The 24,641-nt window shown below is 41.6% G+C and overlaps 2 protein-coding genes and 1 long non-coding RNA gene across 4 annotated transcripts; 1 reads left to right on the top strand and 2 right to left on the bottom strand.

Moving 5' to 3' along the window:
* The first annotated feature begins 1,111 nt into the window (after positions 1–1,111).
* On the top strand, positions 1,112–2,904 carry LOC124412894 (3-ketodihydrosphingosine reductase). The gene is made up of 4 exons (XM_046893096.1): positions 1,112–1,463; positions 1,573–2,002; positions 2,135–2,376; positions 2,523–2,904. The coding sequence occupies exons 1-4, from the start codon at positions 1,320–1,322 to the stop codon at positions 2,733–2,735; spliced, it is 1,029 nt and encodes a 342-aa protein (XP_046749052.1). The 5' UTR covers positions 1,112–1,319; the 3' UTR covers positions 2,736–2,904.
* A 63-nt stretch (positions 2,905–2,967) lies between these two features.
* LOC124412895 lies at positions 2,968–8,880 on the bottom strand. Its single transcript, XR_006929830.1, has 3 exons — positions 8,815–8,880; positions 7,787–7,792; positions 2,968–3,073 (listed from the first exon to the last, which is right to left on the bottom strand). It is a non-coding gene; the product is annotated as an uncharacterized LOC124412895 (long non-coding RNA).
* A 1,011-nt stretch (positions 8,881–9,891) lies between these two features.
* LOC124412893 (hemicentin-2-like) lies at positions 9,892–22,689 on the bottom strand. 2 transcript variants are annotated; one of them, XM_046893094.1, is made up of 7 exons: positions 22,638–22,689; positions 22,415–22,546; positions 16,730–16,881; positions 12,879–13,030; positions 12,077–12,287; positions 10,709–11,005; positions 9,892–10,558 (listed from the first exon to the last, which is right to left on the bottom strand). In XM_046893094.1, exons 2-7 carry the CDS (start codon positions 22,510–22,512, stop codon positions 10,371–10,373), a joined length of 1,098 nt encoding a protein of 365 aa, XP_046749050.1. In that variant the 5' UTR covers positions 22,513–22,546; positions 22,638–22,689; the 3' UTR covers positions 9,892–10,370. The 2 variants fall into 2 exon arrangements, with proteins under 2 accessions (XP_046749050.1, XP_046749051.1); XM_046893095.1 differs by lacking the exon at positions 16,730–16,881.
* Positions 22,690–24,641: the final 1,952 nt, after the last annotated feature.

The following is a 24,641-nucleotide window of genomic DNA, read 5'->3' as shown; positions in this document are numbered from 1 at the left end:
TAACTTATCTTTCTATTTTGGGTTTTTGCCTTCCGTCGTTGAGTCGCAGTCGGTCCGTGATATTTTATTAATATATATATATATATATATATATAAATATAAATTTATAACCCAGCAGGATCGTCGAAATGTGTGGATATTTGTAAATCAATTAATAAATACTAACAGCACTGGATATTGTTACGCACGTATTGCTTGGCCAAGCTTATATATATGGCCGTGCTCGATATCACGTCTGTGGACCGACTGCCTAGGTGACCCGTCTACCTAGGCCTCCTAGCCTATGTCTAGTACACACACTTACATTATTATGCTTTACTAACTGTACATTCTCTTTTTCATAGCCCAAATGACCAAATACTCTTTCTCTAATCATTCACTGAAAATGCATAAAGACTGCTAACCACGTCGTAATTGTATTATTTCGCAATGCTGACTTGAAGATACAGTTGAATTGCCTTTAATCCTGCCCAGAGCGGAAAAATCACTAGGACGAATCCAGGGCTAGCAGTATTCTCGTATTCTCATTGTCTTTAGACAACACTCAATATTTTTGTTGGCAGCTACAACTCTGTTCTCAGTAGTTTCGTCTTGCATGACACCATACGGCGGCTTCTCTCATCCGTCGACCATAAGTGACCCACATGCATCAGTCACAGCCTTGTATATTGAGCAGTTAATAAAAGTTCGAAAATGGGATTACGTTTTGTTTTTATTTTTACATTTACCCGCTACACTTTATCCCAAACGTTTTCTTCAGTTTTGTCAATAATTACGGGCCGCATTGTTGTGGCACAAACCGCAAGACAGGGAGGCAGAGAAGCGGGAAAAAGAATCAAGTTCGTTTATTTGATTGCCAGCCCAAGAGAAGGTAAGTCCCCGCAGCAGCAACTGTTGCCAACCTAATTGAGGACTTTCGTGGTAAGGCTGCGCCGCCACACAGTGTCCTCGGTGACGACATGTTGAACTACTCCGAAATTCTACTTTCATATCTTGTTACGCACACCGTTAAATATCTCTTATTCTCTTCATGTTCCATGATTGATCTTCGTTGCGGTATAAGTTCCATGTAGAAAATCGTCCGCCGTCGGAGTTGCTGGAGGCAAGAGTCGACGGTCGTGGTCTACTGAGATAGTGGTGTGGATAGCGTCGAGCTGTCAGAATTTGTCAGATTGTGAAGCTGGCGATGATCGATTCCTAAGCCGGATTTGCAATTTGTCGGTTATCCCATGAAATTGCGGTATTCCTCGGAGTATTTTAGCTCATGTATTGTTACTCTGGGTGAACATCACTGTTATCAACATTTCACCATAATCTGAATGGGGATATCCGTAAATCCGCATAAGATGGGACACTTTTGGTCAATTGGTTTGATAATTTTCGTGCTGACTGTGGTTCTCTTGACTGTCAAGCAGTTCTTTTGGCATGGCCGGCAAAAGCAAATCAGAAACAAACATGTCGTGGTAAGTCTTAGTTCACCTATTCCTAATTACATTGTTGTAGATCAGTGATAAGAAGTTTGAAATGGCTAATCAGCATTTTGTATAACCCACCTTATTTATTGCCTTTAAGGTTACCGGAGGCTCGAGCGGCATTGGAAAATGTGTTGCAATAGACGCAGCTCGTCGAGGAGCGCACGTCACGATAATAGCAAGAGACCTGAAAAAATTGGAGGCAGCAAAGCACGAAATATTGCAGGCTTGCAAACACAAAGATGTGCAGAAGGTGGAGTGCGTGTCCCTAGACATCGGAAGCAATTATGAGAATGTAGAGAAAACTTTCAACAACATCGAGCGAACCATTGGTCCAATCTACATGTTGATAAACTGTGCAGGCACAGCTATCTGCGGAAAAATCGAAGACACTACAATTGACAATCTAAAACACATGGTTAATCTCAATTTCATGGGAACATACTATTGTATTAAAGCTGTAATATCGCGTATGAAGAGTGCCAATGAAGGAATCATAGTGCTGACATCGTCACAAGCTGGTCTCTTGGGTAGATGCTTCAAATTTGACTAAAAAAATTGGCTTCCAATTGCAATTCACATTTCAATAGCCAACCAGCATAAGTTGTTGATTCTTTGAAACAAAATCATCACTTGTGATCTTTTTCTCTTTCATTCCACAGGTATCTTTGGTTTCTCAGCTTATGGGAGCACAAAGTTTGCCATTCGAGGCTTGGCAGAAAGCCTGGCAATGGAAGTGGCACCCCATAATATTTCGGTGACGCTATCCCTCCCTCCAGATACTGACACTCCCGGATTTTCAATTGAGGAACAAAATAAGCCCTTAGAAACTAAGTTAATATCCGCAGGATCGGGGCTTTTCACACCAGAAGTCGTTGCTGAACAACTGATGAAGGATTCTTTGGTCAGTTGTTTTTAGTTTTATCTCTTCAATCACAACTCATTCTTATCAAGAACAACGAATTTTTAAATTTTAGTTGAAGAAAACATGTTTAAAATGATCACCTTTATTGTAATCTCACATAGTTTAATCTCCGTCTTTTTATATAGAGTGGAAAATTTTTCTCAACGGTTGGCCTAGACGGTTTTATCTTGGTTACACTCTGCGCAGGGATGTCCCCATTCTCTTCAATCTGCGAATTATTGCTGCAATCATTACTGGCAGGAATACTGAGACTAGTTGGAGCCTGCTACCTTGTTTCATTCCAAAAAATTATCTTAGACTGTATGAAGAATCGTGACAAAAACAAAAAATCTGAATAAATGTATTATGTAGCCATTCAAAATGAACTCTTGGTTCTGTTTTTCTCTTGATTCTACTACGCATAATTAATACCGAAATATTTTTTAATGCCTTCTCGTTACAAATGAATCGGTATTTATTTTGAACAATAAAGCGAAACTGTATTAATTTTATATTATATACTCATACCTGATATATTTCACAAAACTATAGCTGTCGACTTTATCACCCGACATGCCTACTCGATTAGAAAGAGTGCACAAAATATAGGTTCATCAAACAGTATATATTTGTCTGTATTTTTTATATTGGTACAAATGTTTGTGTCTTCTTCGTCAAGGAATAAACAAATTATTTTCTCTGATATTTATGGTGTAATTTAACAACTCTTCAATACCTTCAGGCTTGCTATTATGACTGACGGAGGTGCAGTTGCTGCTGCACGGACTGGAGAATCTAGTCTGTAACATTTAGGTATTAGCGGCTGATAATTTTCGCCGATATCTGAAATGAGCAATTGTAAAGTAATGTTACTGTAAGTTAGCTAAGAGTTGGACGGGCACATGATTTTACACAATATACGACATACCTGCGATATTAACGGTTTGGTTTATTTTTATTTAATATCTCGTAAGTTAATAGTATAATGGTTTTCATTAAGCTTTATGGTTCTTATACACATAAAGAAGGGTGATCACACCCCTGCCACATGATTTTTAAACTTAAAATTTAAACCGTGTATGTGAAGATACTTCAGTCAACCGGGCACTCTAAGTCGTAAGTTACCACACGTATAATCGCGATAAAATTGAAAAAGTACATTGAGAATAATCAGAAATAAATTACGCGCTAAGTAAATTCGCAGTAAAATAACGCGGATGATTATTCAATGATCTTCTTCATTCAAAAATTCATATGCATTTTAAAATCGTACAAACATTTCTGCGATCGGATGGTGATGTAGAAAAAAAAAAGTTTCTATTTCTTTTTTTCACAAATAAACGTGGTAACCCGACTCGGAGAGCACAGTCACAGCTTTGCATTCTTGTCCAAATATAGGCTAGTCAATTTATGCGTACGGTGAAAGTAATGGAGTGTTATCTTTTTATTCCCTTTTTTCCAAGTATGAATTCGCTTTTGAATTTATGAATGTAACATTTACTTATTATCTCTCTCTTTCTCTCTATTTCACACCTTTCACCATCCCACGTTCATTCTCACAGTTTCACACTAACCATATTTTCGCTCTCGTTCTCGCTCTTATTTATTCTGTCGCAGGTTTTCTCATTCTGAGCATCATCTCGGGGATTTTATATTCTTATATCGTTAGGTATATAGCCTCAAATCCACGAAACGAGGCAATCATCTAGATTCGCTGTCCACTTACTCGTTCGCTCGACAAGGCTTACTTCTTATCATAGGTATAATATTCTTTTCGTCGAACGTTCGAATTAGCAGACTAGTCGCTTAACGAGTAATTAGACCTTTGGCTAAAAATAAGAAATGGTTACAGGGACATTATTGAAAAATAATCAGAAACGGAATATACCGCATTTTGCTAAGCTCAAATTAACCCTAGAGGGATTTCAACATTATCTTCGTCCTCATAATACATGTAGATGTATATAAGTCAAACACACAACGTTGTATACTGTCCTTTCTTGCCGGCGTTCCTTAAGGAAAACCAATCAATTCGACTTCTAATTAAACTAAAGCCAGAGCACGAAATTAATTTCAAATTCTATTATTATACGTATATAATTTAGGAAATGGTGATTATATAAAAGAACAAAGAAACACTTGATTCCTTCTCCCAGAACGCCGCATCGATCGCACAGCCACAGTATTACGTGTCAGTGATTGTTGAAATTTCGAATATTATAAATAAATAAACTTTGTACAGGCATTATGGAATGGTAGTTGAATAAAGATCTGTACCTCATATACAAACTAAAGAAAAATGAGCACTTAAAAACTACAATAGATATTGGTACAAAAATTAATGCTGCTATAATTAGATAATATCACAAAGAAGCGACGAGGACGCAGTCCGACATTTTCTTACTCCTCTGGCCGCGGTTCCATTTCTATTGAAGATTTATGATGGTGCATGCCTCTGGGTATTAGCCATGCTCTGGATACACTCGACGTACACCTATGTACGTACCACACGTATGCCAGGGCGATTGAACAACGGAAATTTGCATTACCCGCATTATACAGACGCCTTTTTGCGAGACGAGTCCCTGTCGCCTCTTTTCTTCGTTTAACGCGTCATTCGACCAACGATCCGACGTCAGTCCAACGAACAGTTCTCGTTGGCAATTATCAGACAATAATTATATTGTATTTATTATTATAATTATTATTATTTCCTCTTATTCTTTCTATCTTCAATCTTACCTATATACGAGTGTTACATCTTACATCTATCGCGTGTGGCCAGCCCATGCTATCCTCTGACATAATATCCTGCATCCCGTTACATTATACATGCTTTACGCATCGCTCTTCCATAATATTTTCGATTTATCGGTAACTACGTAAACTGAGTGCATTGCGGAAGACTATTAATCCTCGGAAAAGCTGTTTCATGGAAATCCGTAAGCGGTTCGGAATGCTGTTAACCTTATTTTATACAGCAAAAGCATAGATGCTATCACAAAATAACCGTTTCTATACCTATAGTATTTACGTAGCAAAAATAGTTCAACGATAGAATCAGTGGATAAACGTTGAAAATAACTTCGTATATATTCATCGATTCGTAAGGTTCTTCAAAGTGTTGAAATTTCAGAAGATCTTTCGTTCTATGTAGTATAATCATATCGTATAATTTAATACCCCGCCTTCTCTATTGCATACCGGTTAGCATAGGCGGCCAGACCAAACCAATGTATTTACGATCCAGAAATTACATACAGTTATGTTATTTTTAATGTAACACGTATTGTATATTATAATTAATGTATGTATTTATAATTATGTATTTACAGACAATCACATGAATCGTAGATATCCTATTATCATTCGTAGGTATTTATTCGTCCTTTCCTATTATACTTATTTCAATTTCACCCTAAAATTCACCTTTCCCTAAGTAAGAACCTTGTCTTACTCACGGTTTATTAAATATGCTACAATTTATTTGAGCTGAAACTTGTTCAATTCTCCTATGCTTACTCTCTCCGGAAACATTGAAAACGGCGCGGTATACATTCTGTTCGTGAAGCAAATAGCACACATTTTTATCACCAATTTGACGTTATAATAGCCTACCGTAAAACCATTGCTCCTGCAGTCGTATACGTTCTGAATAATATATATCTGCGAGGTTTTAATTTTTGCATCGCATCATAACACGCGCACTCAAGAAAATGCTCAAATTGAAGAAAATATTATTTCAACAGACCAAAGCAGTTAATTGATTCGTTGAAGAAAAACAAGCTCATAACAACAGATACAGTTTTGTTTCGAATCAAGTTTGCCTCACTGCAAGTAAATAAACCATTTTAAAATTCGAAACTATGGAATTTTAAAATTCCCTTTTTTTTTATGTCCACTGCGGTTGTACACAATTAGCCAAATTAATGACACGTGGAATATTAGCAAGTGAGGCAAAGAGATTCGCATGATCCATTGCTCCAATTGTACACTGTAGATATAAACTGTCAAGCAGTTCACCGCGAATCGAATGTACAATCAGCAATAAATTTTCATTCTGTGTAATTGTCAAATGGCGTGAGCACGCGTACGACGCGATGTGGAAACTTTTACAGAAACCAGCAATGAACGTCCGTCAAGTTAGTAATAAAAATACATTCGAAACACGTGGATTGGTGTGGCACGCTGCATTATACAACGTATATCGTGCATAATAAAGGGCCACAGTATTCCAGCACTTATTCTTATACTCCTATATATTCTACAGGCAACGTTTCAGGCTTTATTCTTAGTCCACGCTCGAATGTGGCTACCATCCGTTATCATCAAACATTCATTGCATTTCATACGAATAACCGTCGGGCTTCAGCTCCCGTCGTAGCTATATATATAGATATGAAAGTTTTTTTTTTCCAGCGGACCTACACGTAGCTTATCTTCGCGTACTGATCATCCTGAGGCAAATGACCGTGAAGTCTCTAATCCTAATTCACGATCACTTGTCACCGTTCATTATATCGCAGTCTAATAAATGTAATATTCAGAATGTACCACGCACCGCTATATCTGTACAAATTGTACGCACATTGAGTGCATGTATCTCTTTGTGCAACAATTTATCATCATCGAACAAGTTTCAATTCTGCCTGCAGTGGCACGGACGACGTTTTAATGTGAATTTGTGTGCAGTGTGTATAAGTATACTCAATACATAAGTATAACAAATGTATACCTCGAAACACCTCGACCTTAACAAGATCAATTCTCCTCTAATTATTCCATTTATGTACAGTATTGGTATATTCGGAATCAGTTTATCCGATCGCATTGCGTGAGTTGACGTTAAATCACACGGTATTGTTGGTCGTTTGACCGACCGGAAGCCTCTATGTATAGGTAGGTATATTTACAATTTTTCTAACCGACACAGTAACGCTTTGAAGAACATGAATCCAGTTTGGGGGAACGCGGGTCGCGAGAGTGTCGTGATGAACGTTGAAGTTTTTTACCGTACAAAATATGTTCTTTTCATCGAAAATTAGCTATCACCCGTATTATGTTATCATGTACTATCGCCAATTGATTGACGGGTAGGTTGAAAGAGAATTCGATCGTTGAGAAACCCGAGGATCCATGATTGCAGCGTCAACTCACGCAGTCCGTGTAAGTACAATTAGTTTCGTCATCGCCGATAGCGTATAGTTTCAGGGAAATTGCATGATGTCGGGAAACACCTAATTTTGCACGCGAGTTTCTTTCTTTCTTTATCTATCTGTATGAGTAATTGCAAATAATGAAAAAACGCGATATTTGACAAGCAAAGTGCATCGTATAGCCAACCGTGTTACACGCGTCTCTTACACCCTTCAACCTTCGAATTCATGTAATAACGTATCTCACGATAAACGAAGGCCTTATCAGAGAGAGAGAGAGGGCTGAAATCTCTGTTATTCCAATTTATAGAGAGCTTTTTCGGCACGCTACGGTAGTAGATTTAAATTTTCCCGCAAAGGGTGATTGAATCTCGTTACGTCCAAACGCCTGCTGGAAATCGATTTACGTACAGTGGGTATGAACTATGTATAGATCGTTAAGAATGAAAGCTCGGCTTTTCTCTGGCAACCTCAATTGCCAAATGAGAAGCTAATTCTGATGAAAAGACAGGCCATTTTGAGAGACAGAGAGATGGATAGACAGATATTAGAATATTGATATGAAAGGAAATGAAACAGGAGGTTCGAGGTCTGAAAGGCGCTGCTCGCACTTCAAGATGCGCTTTTATAGTTTACGAGAGTCTCTAACGAGCGGTTCTTTTAAGCGAAACCAAAAGCTCTGGAAGCCCTGCCGCCTTCTTGAAATTCTCCGCTAAACTGGCGGCGTCTTTTGTCCCAGTTGAGTGAGCCCAAATTGCGGTTAAATTAAGGGAAAACAAACGGAGTGGGCGTGAAAGAGAGAAGAGTGTATAACCGGTATAATTTAGCAGAATCCCGGCAGCGATTGGGAGCGATACTCAACACGGGAATCGTTTAAGCCAGCAATTGCACTTTTGATATTACGATCGAATCACATTCAATAAGCAGATTTAGCGTTACTTAATACTTTTCCCTAGACTTTAAATTAGTATAATGTCACAGTTGCTCAGGGGATTTAAATGTCTGGAATATTTCAAAATATCGGGAGTTGGTTCCAAAAAATATTTAAAGTGCGGTTAAGGGAGTGCTCCGGTCGATTTCGATGTCGACGTATATGTATAGCTCCTAATATCGAAGTCCATGCAATTCTAAACAAAAACACTCCAACACATTTTCCGTTGATGCACAAATAAAGAAATGGCATGAATTCACGAATTTACTATTGCGTTTTTTTATTTATTTACTAGTATGTTAGTGAAGCCGTTGTTCCGTTGTCTACGATTTTTAAAACTGCTTCAAGAACAGTTTGACATTAGCTGCGCTGATACACTTTAGGTTTGGACTGAATAGCTTTGAAATTATGTGCCAATTCGTTTATAACATGCAAAAGTTGAAATGATAAACTCATTCGATAAGAAAGAAACAAGTGTTTTACGAATAAACTTTGAAGATAAAGAACGCCTGCTTGACTTTCTTCTTGTATCTGAGTAAGAAATCAGAACATTGTTCGCGGCCCGTGCCGTCAGGCTTTCAACAAAATTTTCATACACATAATATATGATACATTTATTATACATATGTATATGGATTTATATAATCGAAAAACGAAAGGTTCTGATTGCAAGATCGATTTGTATACAGGTTGCACCTCGACTATCGCTCGGTTTCCCTTTTTCTCCTTCTCTTTTTCTCTGTCTCTGTCTCAGTCTCTGTATCTGGTTAACAAAGACTTTTCGAGCACGTCTCGGGAGTGAAGGGTGGATTTGGATAAGAGTTCTGCAAGCTAAAGTCCTTAGCGTAGTGACGAACCGTTTAAGAGGGTCTGCGTACGTGACGTCACTTCTTCGTATATTCTTTGCAGCGAACCCCTTTTGTTCGGGAGATTACACAAGGCGTTTTTATCAGCTTTACTCCGGGACCCCATCGAAAACGAATGTAAAACTTTGAAACTTAACTAATAACTCTATCGACTAACGGCCGGACCTCTGTCTTGAGACTCAAGTCGACATTTAGATATAAATTACTCATTCTAAGCGTATAATTCTGTTCTTCAATATTTTAATAATCTCAGTACTCGGATTAGGGTAACTGCGTCAATTATGTGTCTCCGATTTTCAATCTCTTCGGTGCTCAGTCATTTCACGGAATTAGTTAACGTAACATTTTGATATTACAGACGGATACTGCGGGGAACAGGTTAAACTGATATTCGATTTGGCACGTATTTAAGTATGCGAAATTGAAACTGATCACAGATCTGAATCATATACGTCTGGATCTTGGATCGGATTTCCCGGCAAAGAATATTTTTTCTTATTTTTTTTTTCTTTTATTTTCCTGTGAGCTTCGGATAATATGAGTGCATACTGATTTTACGTACACGATGTACATATTTCTTGTGGTTGCGAGGGAACTTTTGTGTTACATATCAATTTGCTGGATGAGTCGCAGAGCCACTCGTTGATTGTATACGAAAATTGATTTCTTCACCTAAGAGTGCTTATTTTTCAAATTTTCTAAATCACCCTTACATCTTCCCAACACTTTTCGACATTCAATATCATGTATTCGGTGGTCTGGACCGAAAACGAATTTTCATTACCTACTTGACTATGAAACAACAAACACGCATCGAATATATTCTCTCTCTCTCTCTCTCTCTCTCTCTCTCATTCTCTCCGTCTTTCTCTCTCTTTCGCTTGCTCTCTTATGCGACATACAAAAAACTCTGAAACGAGTCTGCGCAATCATCTAGCAATCTCTGAATTGCGGAGGATGGAATGTTGGTATGTAAGCAGCTGCTGTTTTAGGGAGGTGCTGGAACGTTGTCGCGTAGTAGCCTCTCTGCACGCTTATCGATTATCGCAGCGAACCACTGTAGGAATGTAGGGTTTGGACAAAGACGGCCAGAGAAACGAGGATGGCAAGAATAAAGGTGCGTTCCCCGTGGCTCGAGGATAGAGTTACCGCGCCTCCTAGCCACCAAAGTGCCCCCCTGCCTCCTGGGGCAGAACTAATGCCTCTTTGAATGGCGGCAGGATGCTCCCCTGAAAGAAGCCAAAAACAATCCGGTACACATACTGCTTGGGCTCGGAATTCGCCAGGGCTCTCTTCATTTCACAGATAAGTATGCTCAGCAGTGGTTGGCTGCTGTATTAGTTGGCAGAAAAATGGAAAAAAGAGAGACTCCGACTCACCGTTAAGAACGTGGAGTTGTACACTGGCACTATCCAAATTACTTGGGCTGCAAGTGTAATTGCCGGAATCCTCACGCCTCGCGGTATGTATGATGAGGCTGCTGACGGTGTCACTGTCGACTCGTTCCTTCCTCATTTCCAGCTTACCCTGCTGGTATATGAGCACGCGACCGCTCTCGTGGTACCAAAACACGTAGGAAGGTTCCTCCAACGACTGCTTTATCACGCACCGCAGGGTGACTGTGCTTCCGGTCTTGACGTAAATATCGCGGTCTCCCATGATCTCGATTTTTGGAACTGCGGGATTCGTTTTCATTTATTCACGTTATCATGAATGTAAATTAAACGGTGCCAATAAGCTTGGAGACCATTATTTGGGGATGCTAGAAATATTCGAATCCTTATACCAACAACGCTTGACTAACCGTACGTAGTAACATGACGCGTAGCGTGCGAAACTGCGGAACGGAAGGAGTTTATACTTCAAATCCCCGGCGAATCGATGAAGACCTGAACCAAAACTCGCAATAATTGTAAGGAGCCGAATCGACAAGCTGAGGTTTGATCTCGGTCTTGCTAGACCAGAACCAGGTTTTCTGCGATTCCCCAAATCCCAAATATGAATGTGGGGGCTTCAGTCGCATATTTATAGTCACCAACCACCCAACCCTCCCTCCTTCCTCCCGCATAATTTATCAGCTTATAGGAACACACCCGAAATGGTATGGCAGGACTGGAGTGATTATTATTACTTTTATTGTCATTCATTATTATTATTATTATTATTATTATTATTGTTATTATGATTGTACGAATGGGCTTAGGTTTGGAAATGAAAGCCGTTTCATCTTACGATTGAGTCTAGTCTAAGCCTCTGCGGAGAACTAACAAGATTTCGCTACTCCACGCCCGCGCCGCAAGTGGATTACCGTAGTCCTAGCCCCCTAAGATCATCTATAGGTCGAGATAAGAAAGTAAAAGAAGAAGGTACGGTGATTAGCATGTATCAAAGAAATTGGAGTGGCTCGTATTAGCGCAATCCTACCCTTTTGATCCGAGAATGGAGTAAAAAAGATATTGACCCATTTAGCCCCAAGGCTAACTGAACGTTACGGTAAATTTCCCAGAGATCAAATGACCTACGAGGGCGCGGTTGCGACGGTAATACAAATGTCCCACGTCCTAATGGTCCCACAGCCGAACTACCTATTCTCATCCCGGGGATACAAAGCCTCCTACGCTTCTCACCACCGTTTTCTTATTTTTCAAAGTTAAGACTCGAATCAGAGATAAACTGTATAAGATAGAGTAAGAGCTCACAAGTGACAAGCCCTCGCGCCCATGTTAAATCTTGATAGTCGTGCTTACCGACAACGTTTAGCTTGATAAAGTAGCTCATCTTCGGCTCAGTGGAGACTTGGCATTCGTATTCGCCAGCGTCCCGGGGCTGGACATACTTCACCTGGAGGGTCCACGTATCTTGGCCGTCCAAATAGAACGCCTGGAACCGTTCGTCAGCGATGAAGGTATATCTGTCCACCGTTAGGATGTGAGCATCTCGCTTCCTGATCCACGACACCTTGGGGAACATAAATTTCTCTCAGACTCCGGCGAGCTCCGAAGAGTTATAGCTCCAAGGTATGGGAAAGCGGGTGCAGGGTACAGTTGGGGACTTTAGATTTACTTCAAACTCAACTTTAACGCCAAGACCCGGTATTCACCTTTGTCGTGCCGTATGAAGTCCACACAGTGGGATATAAAGTGAGGCGAGGTGAGGCGAGGCGAAGCGAGAAACGGGCTTAGCTGTTACCGGTTAGGAACAAATCGAATCTAGACCATCGATTAAAACGTCACATCCGACCCAAGTCAATACAACGGACGTGTGATTAACGACTGTGTTACCACCAACGGAAGCTCATTGTTATTATCGCCCAACTGCGGATGTCGTACTTCGCAACGCCTCCAATCGGCAAACCATTGTTATCAGTTATTATATTTACCTTGACTTACACCAAAATTTATCCGATATCATATCCGGACCAATTCACATGCGGGTGAAAAATTTAATCCATTTCTCCTCGAGTGTCTCTTCAATGTTTTTCGTCATATTTAATTACGCGAATGTAAATTCCTTCAATAGCTTCAAACACGGCGAACCGTTTCAACTCACCGATTTGTTACCCAACTGCCGGACTTTGCAGGGTAGGTAGGCGTGGGTTCCAAGCTGCGCCGTGATGTTTTGGGGACTACTTGTGTCGAAGTAGGGACCGGTGTAGAGTCCGTTGAGCCTCTTCACCAGCGAGTGCGATCTCGTACTGACCCCTGGGGGTAAAGCACAGTCGGACATATTAGCATACGGGAACAGACCAAGAGGATCTCGGAGTTCCCAAGTTTATCATAAAAATATTGTAGTCCCCTGAGGTGTAGGCAGTCCAGTCTTTGGTATGACAACTAAGAATACGACCGACCGTGGGTAAAAGTTGTCGAATTCTTTTATAGTATCTTGTACTCAATATCCGGGAACGTGATAACGATTCTCGATTCTCAGCTGCTCTTGCGACATACTTATAGGCACATTTTCTGCGAGAGAGCAAGAGACACAATGGAAGAGACTTTTGTATTAGGGTTATCGATCGCGCGAGACGGGCTAAAATTAATCATTAGTTAGTATTTATTACAGCGAAGTCGTTTAGACTCCGATTTACTTTGCCCATCTAAAAGTTCGAATATAAGCTTATAATGACGGGTATAGATTTTTGGTAGTTAGCAAGGCTGTTGAAAAGTTCGGTTTCTCGAACACAATTTCTTATCCAGGTTGAGGCAGGATCGCGCCTCAGCCAGCCATTATGTTCTCCCTGTTCCATCGCTTCTATGTACACAGAATATGTACGTACGTATGTATGTATGTATGTATGTATGTATGGAAGCTTATAGTCGAGTCTCGGAACTCGACGTAGCCAAAGTTTCGTCCCTGTCCAGTAAAACTAGTTTATTACTACTTCCTTGGAAAGTTGTCGGATAAGAATGAGGACAAATTCTCTCCCGGTTTCACCTTATAACCAACCATACTATAGGAGTTATCTCAAGACGAACGAAGAAGATTGATGTCTTTTTTATTCTGCAATCTCTCCGCGGTCGTAAATTAGACTGGAAAATTGCGTTATGTTATCGTCACGTAGCGTCGATCTCGTTTGTAGGTAAGTTCAAGATATCGCACAAGGTGTAAATCAGCAAAAGCAGTACCTTGAGACAGTTCGGACAAGAGACGTGAGGGTGTGACTCGCGAATAGATAGTATCACGTCGTGTAAGGGGGAGGGATGGCTGATTCTTCAAGTACATACTTGGTACCCAGCAAATGTACTGACAATGATATCGCGATTAAACGACGAGTACTCGACGCATAACATTTAACAGAATTATACGTTGTACTAATAGTGAAATATAGATGAAAATCGTGCCTTCTAATTGGTCGAAATAATACCACCTTATGAAGCATACGGTATAATTAGCGGTGCGAGCTTTTTAACAAAGCAGTTGTTGTCACGCACGTGAGAAACCCAGCGGCGTTCTCGCCACGCGATATTTACTCCTGTCATCCTCTGAAATTTTAATCTAATCTACCCACGGAAGCGCCGAGAATCATCCCGCAGGTGTGTCCGATCGCATGCGATCCAACCATGCCGTGTAATCAGCGGGAATACGCAGAGTTAAAGAATCGACGCGCCTCGTAAGAAGCGTTAAGTTACGATCACGAGGAAGCACGAAAAGTATATAAGAGTTGTTGCAGGAGATATATTACGCCCCTTACAACGAAAGATTTGGTGCGGTCAACGACAGGGAGGCGCGAATCCGCGCAGGCGAGAGAAACCGTAAGTATATACATATATTGCGCGAAGCGCTTGCGCTCGTTCAGCGTTTCCGAAATCATTTGCCCAGAGAAATTACAATCCTCGTTTCCTTGCGCTTCAACCGCGTATACATACCGTGAGGTGGAGGATCGAACGTATACCAGGAACACGTAGTACACAGGAAATTGCGCGAAACAGAAAACCGCAAGATATGAAAAGAAATGAGTGAATTCATGAATCCGGCGATGTAAGTTCACGTTTCTCGTATTTCCCACGGGCCCTCTTCGCCCGTTCTTTACCAGTTGTAAAAAGCTCTGTATTAAAATCGCATACGCAAAGCGCGTGTGTCGAGATCGCGAATTAACTCCGACGACGTCGAGGGTATCGTATCGCGGGTATCCAAGAGAGCGTCGAAGGTTCCTCTGATCTCGGCACCGGCCCTGAGGGGTGGATTCAGGGTGGCTAGGGGTGCCGCCGGGCGAAGACGCCATTTTATCAAGATCTGCGATGACGTAGGGGAGTTATACCGCCATATCCGTGCGGCACGGATTCGCCGCTATGACCTCATTAGGCACGCCAACGTCGTCCCACTGCCGGAGTTTACTGCACGACTTGGTGCCCTGTCGCAACGGTGGTGAAATGTCTCAGTGGACTTTGCGGTCTTTGCGGTCAGTCGGCGTCTTTGAACCGTCGAATAAGAGACCGCGCGTTTCAGGGTTCCGCTGGGTATTTCCGCGCGGATAAGCGGTCCAATTTACGAGACCTTTGCCTCTGCCATATCGATTCTGAAAGTGCACCAGGCCTAATGACTGCGCGATGACATGCAGGGGATACCCCGCCAAACGGGGGTTGAAAAGCGAGCGAGATTACAGGCGAGTCGCCTCTCGCGAGGCGACGTCGGTGCACGTATACAGAAGGTATACATCTCGACGAGGTATACGTCCCTCGTATATCCGTGTCAGATTCTAGATATCAAGGATATGGTGTGAATAAAATAAGGGGTACGTTTTACGAGAACTGTATGCCCGACCTTTCATAACGGGGGGGAGGGAAGGGTGGGGAGAGTCGTACGCTGTTTAGATGGGTATTCACAAGTTATTTTATAGTTATTTAATATTTATACGATGCGCAGGCCGGGTGGATACGTACTAAGCCCGAGTGAATATGGTTTATACGGTTACATGCCAATATGATAAGGGTGCGAATGAGTAATACACTAACTGCACTACCATCAACCGCCTCCTGCCATCCACGATCAAAAGGTTATTGGTGAATCCCCTCCTGAAATCGTCGTCATGTATTCAATTTAAGAAAGACCCCGTTTTTTAGAACCCTCGACGAGGGTGTTTTCCGGAACTTGTTTCCTCCCCCGACGTAGCCGATAATTCAATTAATAACAACTCTCGGGATATCGAGACAAATTGAGGACCGTTGACGTCGTTCGCCCAATATCAAATCGCGGTTTCGCATTATTCAGTTTTCGTTTTTAACGCTGTAAGAGAAAACCCGGGACCGAAAATAAAAATTAACCATCCGTATCGGATTCTTTAAACAGTTTAGTATGATGCTACTATCAGAGTCAGAATATTAGTTCTAGAAAGCAAAATAAGTTCCACCGCAAAGTTATGTGCAAAGTTCGAAGCGATAAAAAGTCAGACTGTGCTTAATGAGGCCAGACGTTTTATTTCTGATAACAGTGTACAATCAGTCATCCTTAATAATCACCAACGGTCGCTTTCATGGCAAAGGGTCACACGAATATCAAATGTCTTCTTTCAAAAGCTTCTCGACTCACCGCGAGGCAGATAATTCAATCGGACGTTAAAAGAGCAAAAGCTGATGAGTCGTTGAAAACAGCCGTTCAGTTCAAAGGCAAAAAATTCAAGGCGAACATCGAACGATTTATTTCGATTGTCTTCGTTTTGAACCACCCATCGAAAATCGTATAATGGTTTCACAGAAATCAATTTTATAATCATACAAATTCTATCACGCTTTCATCTTGTCATTTTTCAGTATAACTCTGCGGTCAGTGGTCAGTTGTTGATCGACATATACATATGTAATATATATATATATATACATATGTATATACACACGCATATATATGTATACGAATACGTACGGGTAAGTAGGAAGTAGGTCTAGTGAAGGTACGAAGTAGTGTCTTACCCGTGATGCCTAGTAAAATCCAGCAGACGAGGCACAGAACATAGTAATTCACATACGAGCAGGCCCTCATGATGACGGAATCACTAACATCGCAAAACACTACATCTGCCCCGGCCCCAACTGGAGGCGCCTTTTGCGTACCACGGCCACCACTAGAATAGTTCACACATTTCGTAAGGAGGTTCTTTCTCCCACGTATATGTATACATATGCTATATATATACACACATATAAATATATATGTATAGTGTAAAGCGCGTCGTCGATCCCTCACATATCCGCGTCCGCACAAAAGCACTAATCTTCCACAACTGACCCGGTGGGCAAAGTCGGCCCAGCTACTATCTCTCTATAATAAAATACGCCGCGTGCGGTATAATTTGAGCAAGATCAAAAGGCCACGGCTGCGATAGGGTCGCGGCGGTTATGCCGACGCATGCATATACTTTTCAACCCCAGTCTTACTCGGGAGTTGCGATGAAATTTCGACGATGCTCGTCGTCGCGACGCCCGGGCGAAGCTCTGAAGCGCCGGGCTACGGTGGCACTACCCGCCCGGGCCGACGCCTGCGCTCTGTTTCGCGCATCGGCCTTCTACAACCCGTGGTCGAAAAATTCTCGGTAAACTAAAAAGCCCCGACGATATTGCCGGGAAATTTACCAGGGGTGAGACTAGCGCGGGGTGCAGCAGCTCCTGTGTTTACTCTATGCATCACTCGCCTTAACCTGAGACACCCCGCCAATCTGATTGTTCCTTCTGCCCCCGCCTTCGTCGAACTTGCACCTTACATCGGTGGCTCGATCTACTCCGTAAATTCATCTACGTTAATTTCTATTTGACACTTTCACCCCTGCGATTCTTTCTCGGACAAGCTTTGGTCGAGTCTTTACCACACGACCAAAATTCTTGGATAAGGGATGCAAAATTCTCAATTATGAAATGTCAATTACACGAGAGGCATTTCCAGCTAACTCTCAATGGATAAGTCAATAATTCTATGCGATGAGTCTTGCCAATCTGAACTGTAGGGACTGTTTAATTCTTAAGCTTGTGCAATATCACCTCGTGGCGTAGGTATTATACACCAGCATAGGTTGGTATTCTATTACACGGGGACTTCAAGTGCACGTGAGACATGTAAAACGATTGCGCAATCATATTCACTCACGCATTAAACTTATGCTGTGTAAATGCTGTGTGTATTGTAGGTACATATTTACACAGACACGCGCCTGGTGTATACTCTCGGAAAGTATCTTCGGCAAACGAGGGTGGCTGCAACTTCGAGCCGGTGAAAATGGGAGTTTTACTATCTTATACTGGGGGGGAAAGGGGCAGGAAGAATCTCGCCGCCTTTCGCCTGTGTACGATATATATGTGCGACCCTGAGTCGTCTGAAGGGGTGGTTTGTTTTTAACCTCATCCGAGGCGAGTCGATGCAAAAAAGTAATAGTGATTCCTGGTCCCTCAAACGCTCCTGCTTACTCAAACGCGAGGATTTCGGGCGTATTTCAACCCTCCTTCTAAGGCGGAGGGCAAGAACGGGGACTTTGTTGAGGGGTCAACGGGCGGCGAGTTGGGGGCAAGAGTGAACGGATCAAACCTAAGCCGAAATGGGGGAGAATCGGGGTTATTTTATTCCATTTATGAAACTAGATGGGCGAAGAGACGAGGCGAAACGCGAACGAAAATTTGGAGATATAGAAAATCTTCCAAGCTCGCTTCACCTTGTAAACAAAGAATGCCGCTACTGCTAAACTTTCTACACACGTTCCAGATAAAGTATGAAAAATTCGCTGTATGTATTCTTTTGCTGCAGGAATAACGAAAGTTCTCGAAGAAACGTTACTCCGACGAAGTTAAGAAAAGAACGGGAAAAATATTCTCCATCTTCCCTCTGACCAATTCCTACACGTGCAAGTAGAGAACTCGAATTTCCAACACGCTCTGCATCGTGTCAATCCGCAATTCCGGTCACGCAATGCGCTGTAAACAATTATTGTAGAAATTTTTCAATATATTTTTCACCAAAGTTAATTTAAGCTTGAACATTTATTGCAGCTTTGTCTACGCCAAGAGAGTCGCATTACTGCTCTACTCATATTGTCGACAATTATTCACAAATTCAACCGGTCTAGTCATGCAAGAATATTACATCGTGCGGTTCTACGTTGATTGCAGCTTTCATTTCGTTCCATGCAGTTATACAGACAGCAGGTATTGTTAAGCGAAAATTCATTTATGGGTAACAATCACATATGGCTGTACCATGTTTTACTGTCGCTCACTTCAAAATTATTATAGAAACCTTATTTTACAGCTTCGTAAACATAGAGAGTATCACCATTGTCTTGCAGCATCCCAATAGGGCAATTAGGAGAATAGCCTTCTCAATTTAATCACAAGGAGAGAAACGAGAAACGAGGAACAAGCACGGAGGGAGTAAAAGTGGAAGATGGAAAATGGAATCCTAACAAGTCGTGAAATTGGTAGCTCTAGAAGAACGACTTTGGATTATCCGGAAATTATTTTCAGTCGATATTATCCTTTAGGATGGGTTGGAATCTATAAATCTTCAACGGCAGATTCGAGTTTGGAGATTGGCTTTCGAAGCCGGCGAGCAAAGCGCACGTTTTCAGACTTATTTTTGCGCTACTCCCGGGGTATCTAAAATATCCCTACATAGTATATACAAGGCACACAACTAAGGTGAAGCTCTGACGTGAAAACAGACGGTAGCTGTGCGGCGCGACGTTGTCAAACCTTGTGAATTCCGTTTGAGAAAATCGTATAAAAATACGGCTGATTGAAAGTCGTCCGCGCGAGATTACGTCTCGTCTCCCTGTGAAATAAACCTTATATAAAATTTCCCGAACTGAAAGTACTCGTCATTATTAATAACTCAGCAAAGTAAATAACCTATTTACTTTCAACTGTCGCCAGAATGAAGACGGTTCAAAGTTTTATACTTACTCCGCACCTTAGTACATCTAGATATGAATTTTCAATCACAATTTATCGTCCTGTAATGCATGCGACCCTCCGGAGTCAAATAATAAAAAAGCTTGCACTGAATATATATTGGACAATTGAAATCGAAAAAAAACCTTGAATCTCGACCTAATTGACCCTGCATAACTAGTGATCCTGTCGATTGCAAAATAATTCATTCCAAAAGAAGGACTTGCGAGAAAATTGTTCAATTCAGAAGACAAGCAGTAATGACATTGAACCGAAGCAAACTGTGTATAAGTAACGAATTAAGATGTGCCAACGACACTTTCGCTACCTCGTATTCAAACCCAAGTCCCTGGCACGTGGGAAAAGCAATAGCGTTTTTTAACGATCAGGCTAGAGTGCCAAATACATTTGTCAGTTACAAATGAGTCGCTCAAATGGAGCCTCGCGGGTTTTTCTTCCCGGAAGGCATACCTAGTTGATCTTGAAACGGCGATAGGGAACGAAAAAAACATTGCGGCCACCGCGCGCGGTATCATGGCACATAAAAAATATTTACAGACAATTAAGGGAGCGAAAGCGCCAGGCAAAATGTCGGGACCCCCTTCTTTCCCGAGCCTTGTGTTAGAAGGGGCATTTTTCGAGGTGCACGTAGTTGGGAATGGATTACTTCCGATTGACCCTGAATTTCGTAGCGTCGACAAAGGCTGGCAATCTGAGATGCCAGCCGCGTTCGGCACGCCCGCGGTTCCGATAAGAAGAGAGTTTTGTGCTTGGTGGACCAAAATCGTCGAACTACCCCCGGATACGAACGACTCCGAGCCGTAACTTCCACGACCGATATGAAATTTTCAGGCAAAATCAAATACATACGTACACTAGGACGTGTATGTGTGGGGTGAAAGAAGTATATTGAAAGAGAGAAGGGGATGAGACCCTCGCCGACGCGATGCAGGCGATGGCAGCGCTCCCCAGAGGCGTTAATAAAAAATCAAACAAGACTGGTCGTTTTTCTGACCCAGTTGTGCTCCAGTCCGCGGAGCGGCAGACCGTACCGAGAGGCCATCCGGTATCTCCGGGGAGCCTTAACACCCTCAGGTGTGCGCACACCTTTATACCCCAGTGCGATGGTCGCTCTTGAGGTTCGGTTCGAGAAACCCCCGCCCGTTTGACGTTGTTTTTCAAATGGGTCGGGTTCAATGGGGAGCCAGGGAAGCCCCAAGGAGGCGAGATCCGGCCACGCTTTTGAAGCTCAATTTACAGGCGGAGTGCCTTTGTACCTTTTCGGCCCCAAGATACTGCTCGTTTGTCATTAAGATTCAGTCTTATCGCGGCCTATCGAATCGCACGCCGCGGGAATCTATATTATGCCTGTAGTCAGCGTATTTTTATTGTATTATCCCACCCCGCTGTTCCTGACAATTATACATATATATTAGGGTGGCGCAAAAAACTGACTATTTTTTTTTTTTTTTGAGTCTCATGTGACAAAATGTTAGTTTTTGATTTGGTCACTCCAAATTTTTATAAATGTCATAAATTGTGAAAAAATTAGATTAAAAAAATTATATTTTCAGTATTTTGTTTGATTTTTAATTCATGTCGTGGTGTATTGTTATCGATTCTTTTTTACTAAATAAAAGAAAAAAAAATTATGAAATTGTAATATGACTATTAAAAGGTCGCTCGAAAAAATCTAAAGAAATGCACCAAGAAATTGAAGAAAAATTATGAGCGACCTTTCAAAATTCTAATTTTGAACTGAAACTTTCGGAAACTTATTTTTTTTTTTTTTTTGTCTATAAAATTATACCGTACCGAGAAAAAAAATTAAAACAAAAAACAACTCGATTTTCGATGATTTCTGACGTTTTAAAAAATGTGGAACGACCTCTTAAAAATTTTTTTTCAACTGTCCTTTGGAGTCGGCTTTTAAAACATCAAAAACTAACATTTTGTCACACCAGACTCAAAAAAAAAAAAACAGTCGGTTTTTTGTACAACCCTAATATACATATATATATATGTATATATATATATTTTATTTGTATTTTTGCACAGCTCATATTACTTATACCTGTGCACCGCATAGTCGAGCTAGTTGTTGCGATATTTGCTTTATAAATTTATCGCTTCAACTGTACATCGTATTTTTCTTGTCTTGATCTCGGTACAAATATCGAACATTCGATAAAACCGCGCACTTTACACTGGTCGTAATTTTTTTATCACGACGATAAATATTCGCTCGCCTCATTATACTGTAAGTGAAAATTTTGTCCCAGCATGACGTGTCTAAATTTAACACAATGAACGCCTGAAAGCTGGGCTATTGTTGATGCTGAGCAAAGGGAGGAAGTTTATTCCTACAATGGTAAAATAACTATCGCTAAAAGCTGCTTGACAAATTACTGTGAAAAAAAATCATCGCACAAAACAATGGAATTTCATTTTTAAATTGATAAATTCAGAATGTTTAACTTCAGTTGAAACTATAACTCATCCGCAACCTTGAGAAAATTATCATACTCGTTTGAAAAAAAAGATATTGCAAAGAAATGGAATTATTGGTACCTACAGACAGTTCAAATTACGTAAACGCGAATTGTAACTGTCGCAACGAACCTGCAATAGCATGTCACAAGTATCTCAAACGATATCAATCGTTCTCAAACAGTAGCGATAGCCAACTAATATAACAATGCATTGAAATCGATGGTACATTACCAGCAAGTACATCCATTACACGTTGGTTGCTCGTATGTCGAGAGTCCAATAGAGTTGAGGGACGCATCCAGCTCGCAAATCTGTTCTTCACAACACATCAGTTTATATAACGAGCACAAAATACACTCCGAACTGTGAAAAAGGGAGGAACTGAAATGAAAACCGATAAAACCAAAAGCTTCAACAATTTCGCCCAACATTTTGCTAATTGAATGAAACTCACCAGACTATTCACTATAACTGCGGTATAACACGTGGTATATCTCATCTGATGATCTACTCACGACTAACGGAGCTTCTTGAAACTCGCCGGTACGTAATAACAACTTACTCGCGTATAACGACTAACCCCCCCCCTCCCTGCGTCGGTTCGAACGAACGTATCATCACGCACGGTATAATTATAAAATTGGACCTATAGGTATTCTATAGATATGCACATCGCATTTTTATTCTCGACGATTGGTTCATTTTTTCTCCGGATCAAAATGCACCCCTTGCAATGTCAAGTTAAGCAAAGTGTATGCCCACTGCAACGAATTTGGGTGAAATTGTTTGCTTTGATCCAACATTAAAATTCGTCGGTTATCGTCGACCGACAATTCCGTTATTACTATTACGAGGCAATCTCGGGAGAACTGTTTAAGGCTTACATATATAACTTTGAGCATTATATCGTTACCGCGTGACGGCGCGTCAGCCATTAAGGGGCGTAGTATGTCAGGCTGTATGCGAATAAGGAACGTAAATTCGTCCCAAAAAAGAGCGTCGTTATGGCCAGACATACGAGCTGAGGCGCAGTGGCTGTGCTACGGGGTCATAACACTTATTGAACGAGATTTTATGCCTCGCAATGACCGACAACCCTCTACCCCTTCCGCCAGTCTGTAGAGCCCTGGAGTAACGTTTTCCAAGTTGTACGTTGACGTTGATTACGCTCAGTATTATGATGTAAAAATGAGCAAATTTTAACGAGATTCGTATCGGCGTAACAACTTAACCACAAAAAAGTTTCAGTGCACACCTGTATACAAAAGTTTAAAAAGTCAATTACACTTTGGCAGAGTTATCCGGGTTAAATCACGCCTCGGTAAAGCCTCGCTAAAGCCTCGGGTAGCGCCTTGGGGACGCCTTTCGAAATAAGTATCACCGCGGCTCTCGATGTCCCTTCACTGTTAAGTGATACAAGCGGCTGGCTGGTCAGACGGTCTAGTTCTGGCCCCATTGACGCTAAATGAACGGCAGTCGATAGCCGCACGACTGAAGGCAGGTTAATCGGCTCTTTTCAGACGGTTTCGACCTAATGGAAGTTGACTTCCGGATTCTTAGCTTGACGAGGCCACCTCGAGAGAAGCGATTCCGACCCAAAGGAGCGGTCGCAGCGTACAGTAGAGCCAAGCCTTGAACAGCAGCTTACAAGAGGCTAATTGTAAAGACAGAAAGGAAGAAAGAAAAAATCCAACGAAAAAGCAGAGACCCCATTGTTCTCTAAGAAATGTAGGCCGCTGGAAGCGGCAGCGGCACATCACGAGGCGAGCTCTTAGCCCGCAGGTAAAACTCACATTGGCGATTGTTGATGCAAGTTACCCCAGCAATTTCAGGGTACATCAATATTGGCCGCAAATTTCAGAGCTCTCGAATTGCATAGATTTTCTTGGGTAGATCGGGCAGAGATTGTCACTTTCAGCTTCGGTATCTCGCTCTATATATAGCAGCTGCAGCAGTTCCGGAGTCTGCAAGGGTCGGAGCTGAAAATGTTGACTTGCCGATGAATAATATCGTCAGATTTCCATAGATTGCACAAAAGTCGGGTGACGGCTGGTCTCGAGGCTCCGATTTCTCGTGGGGGATCGGATAGGATCAACTGTACGCTCTACGCCACGGCTCACCCTTCATTTTTCAAATTACACACTCCGTACCCGAAGACGAGTAATTTCGGCCAACGTAGCGCCTGTAAAGGATCGCAGCCCCCATCACCTGAGGGCGGAACTCTTAAATTTAAAACACGCAAATGCGAGGGGACCATTAATCCTTTTGACCGGTAAATTTAATGTTCGTACCTACTCGGGGGATTACGGATGGTCAGATTAACTCAGCGAGTATATTCGTGTATTTTAACTTCCCACTGGTGTCGCAATCAGGCCAGCACTTACAAATGATTGGAATACCGTATTCGCGAGTATCGCGCCGACCTTTCGGTGTGGTTATTTTGGCATGTATGAAGCGT

This window comes from Diprion similis, chromosome 12 (genome assembly GCF_021155765.1).
Source record: "Diprion similis isolate iyDipSimi1 chromosome 12, iyDipSimi1.1, whole genome shotgun sequence".
Taxonomy (NCBI): Eukaryota; Metazoa; Arthropoda; class Insecta; order Hymenoptera; family Diprionidae; genus Diprion; species Diprion similis.
This window is presented reverse-complemented; position numbering and strand designations above follow the sequence as displayed.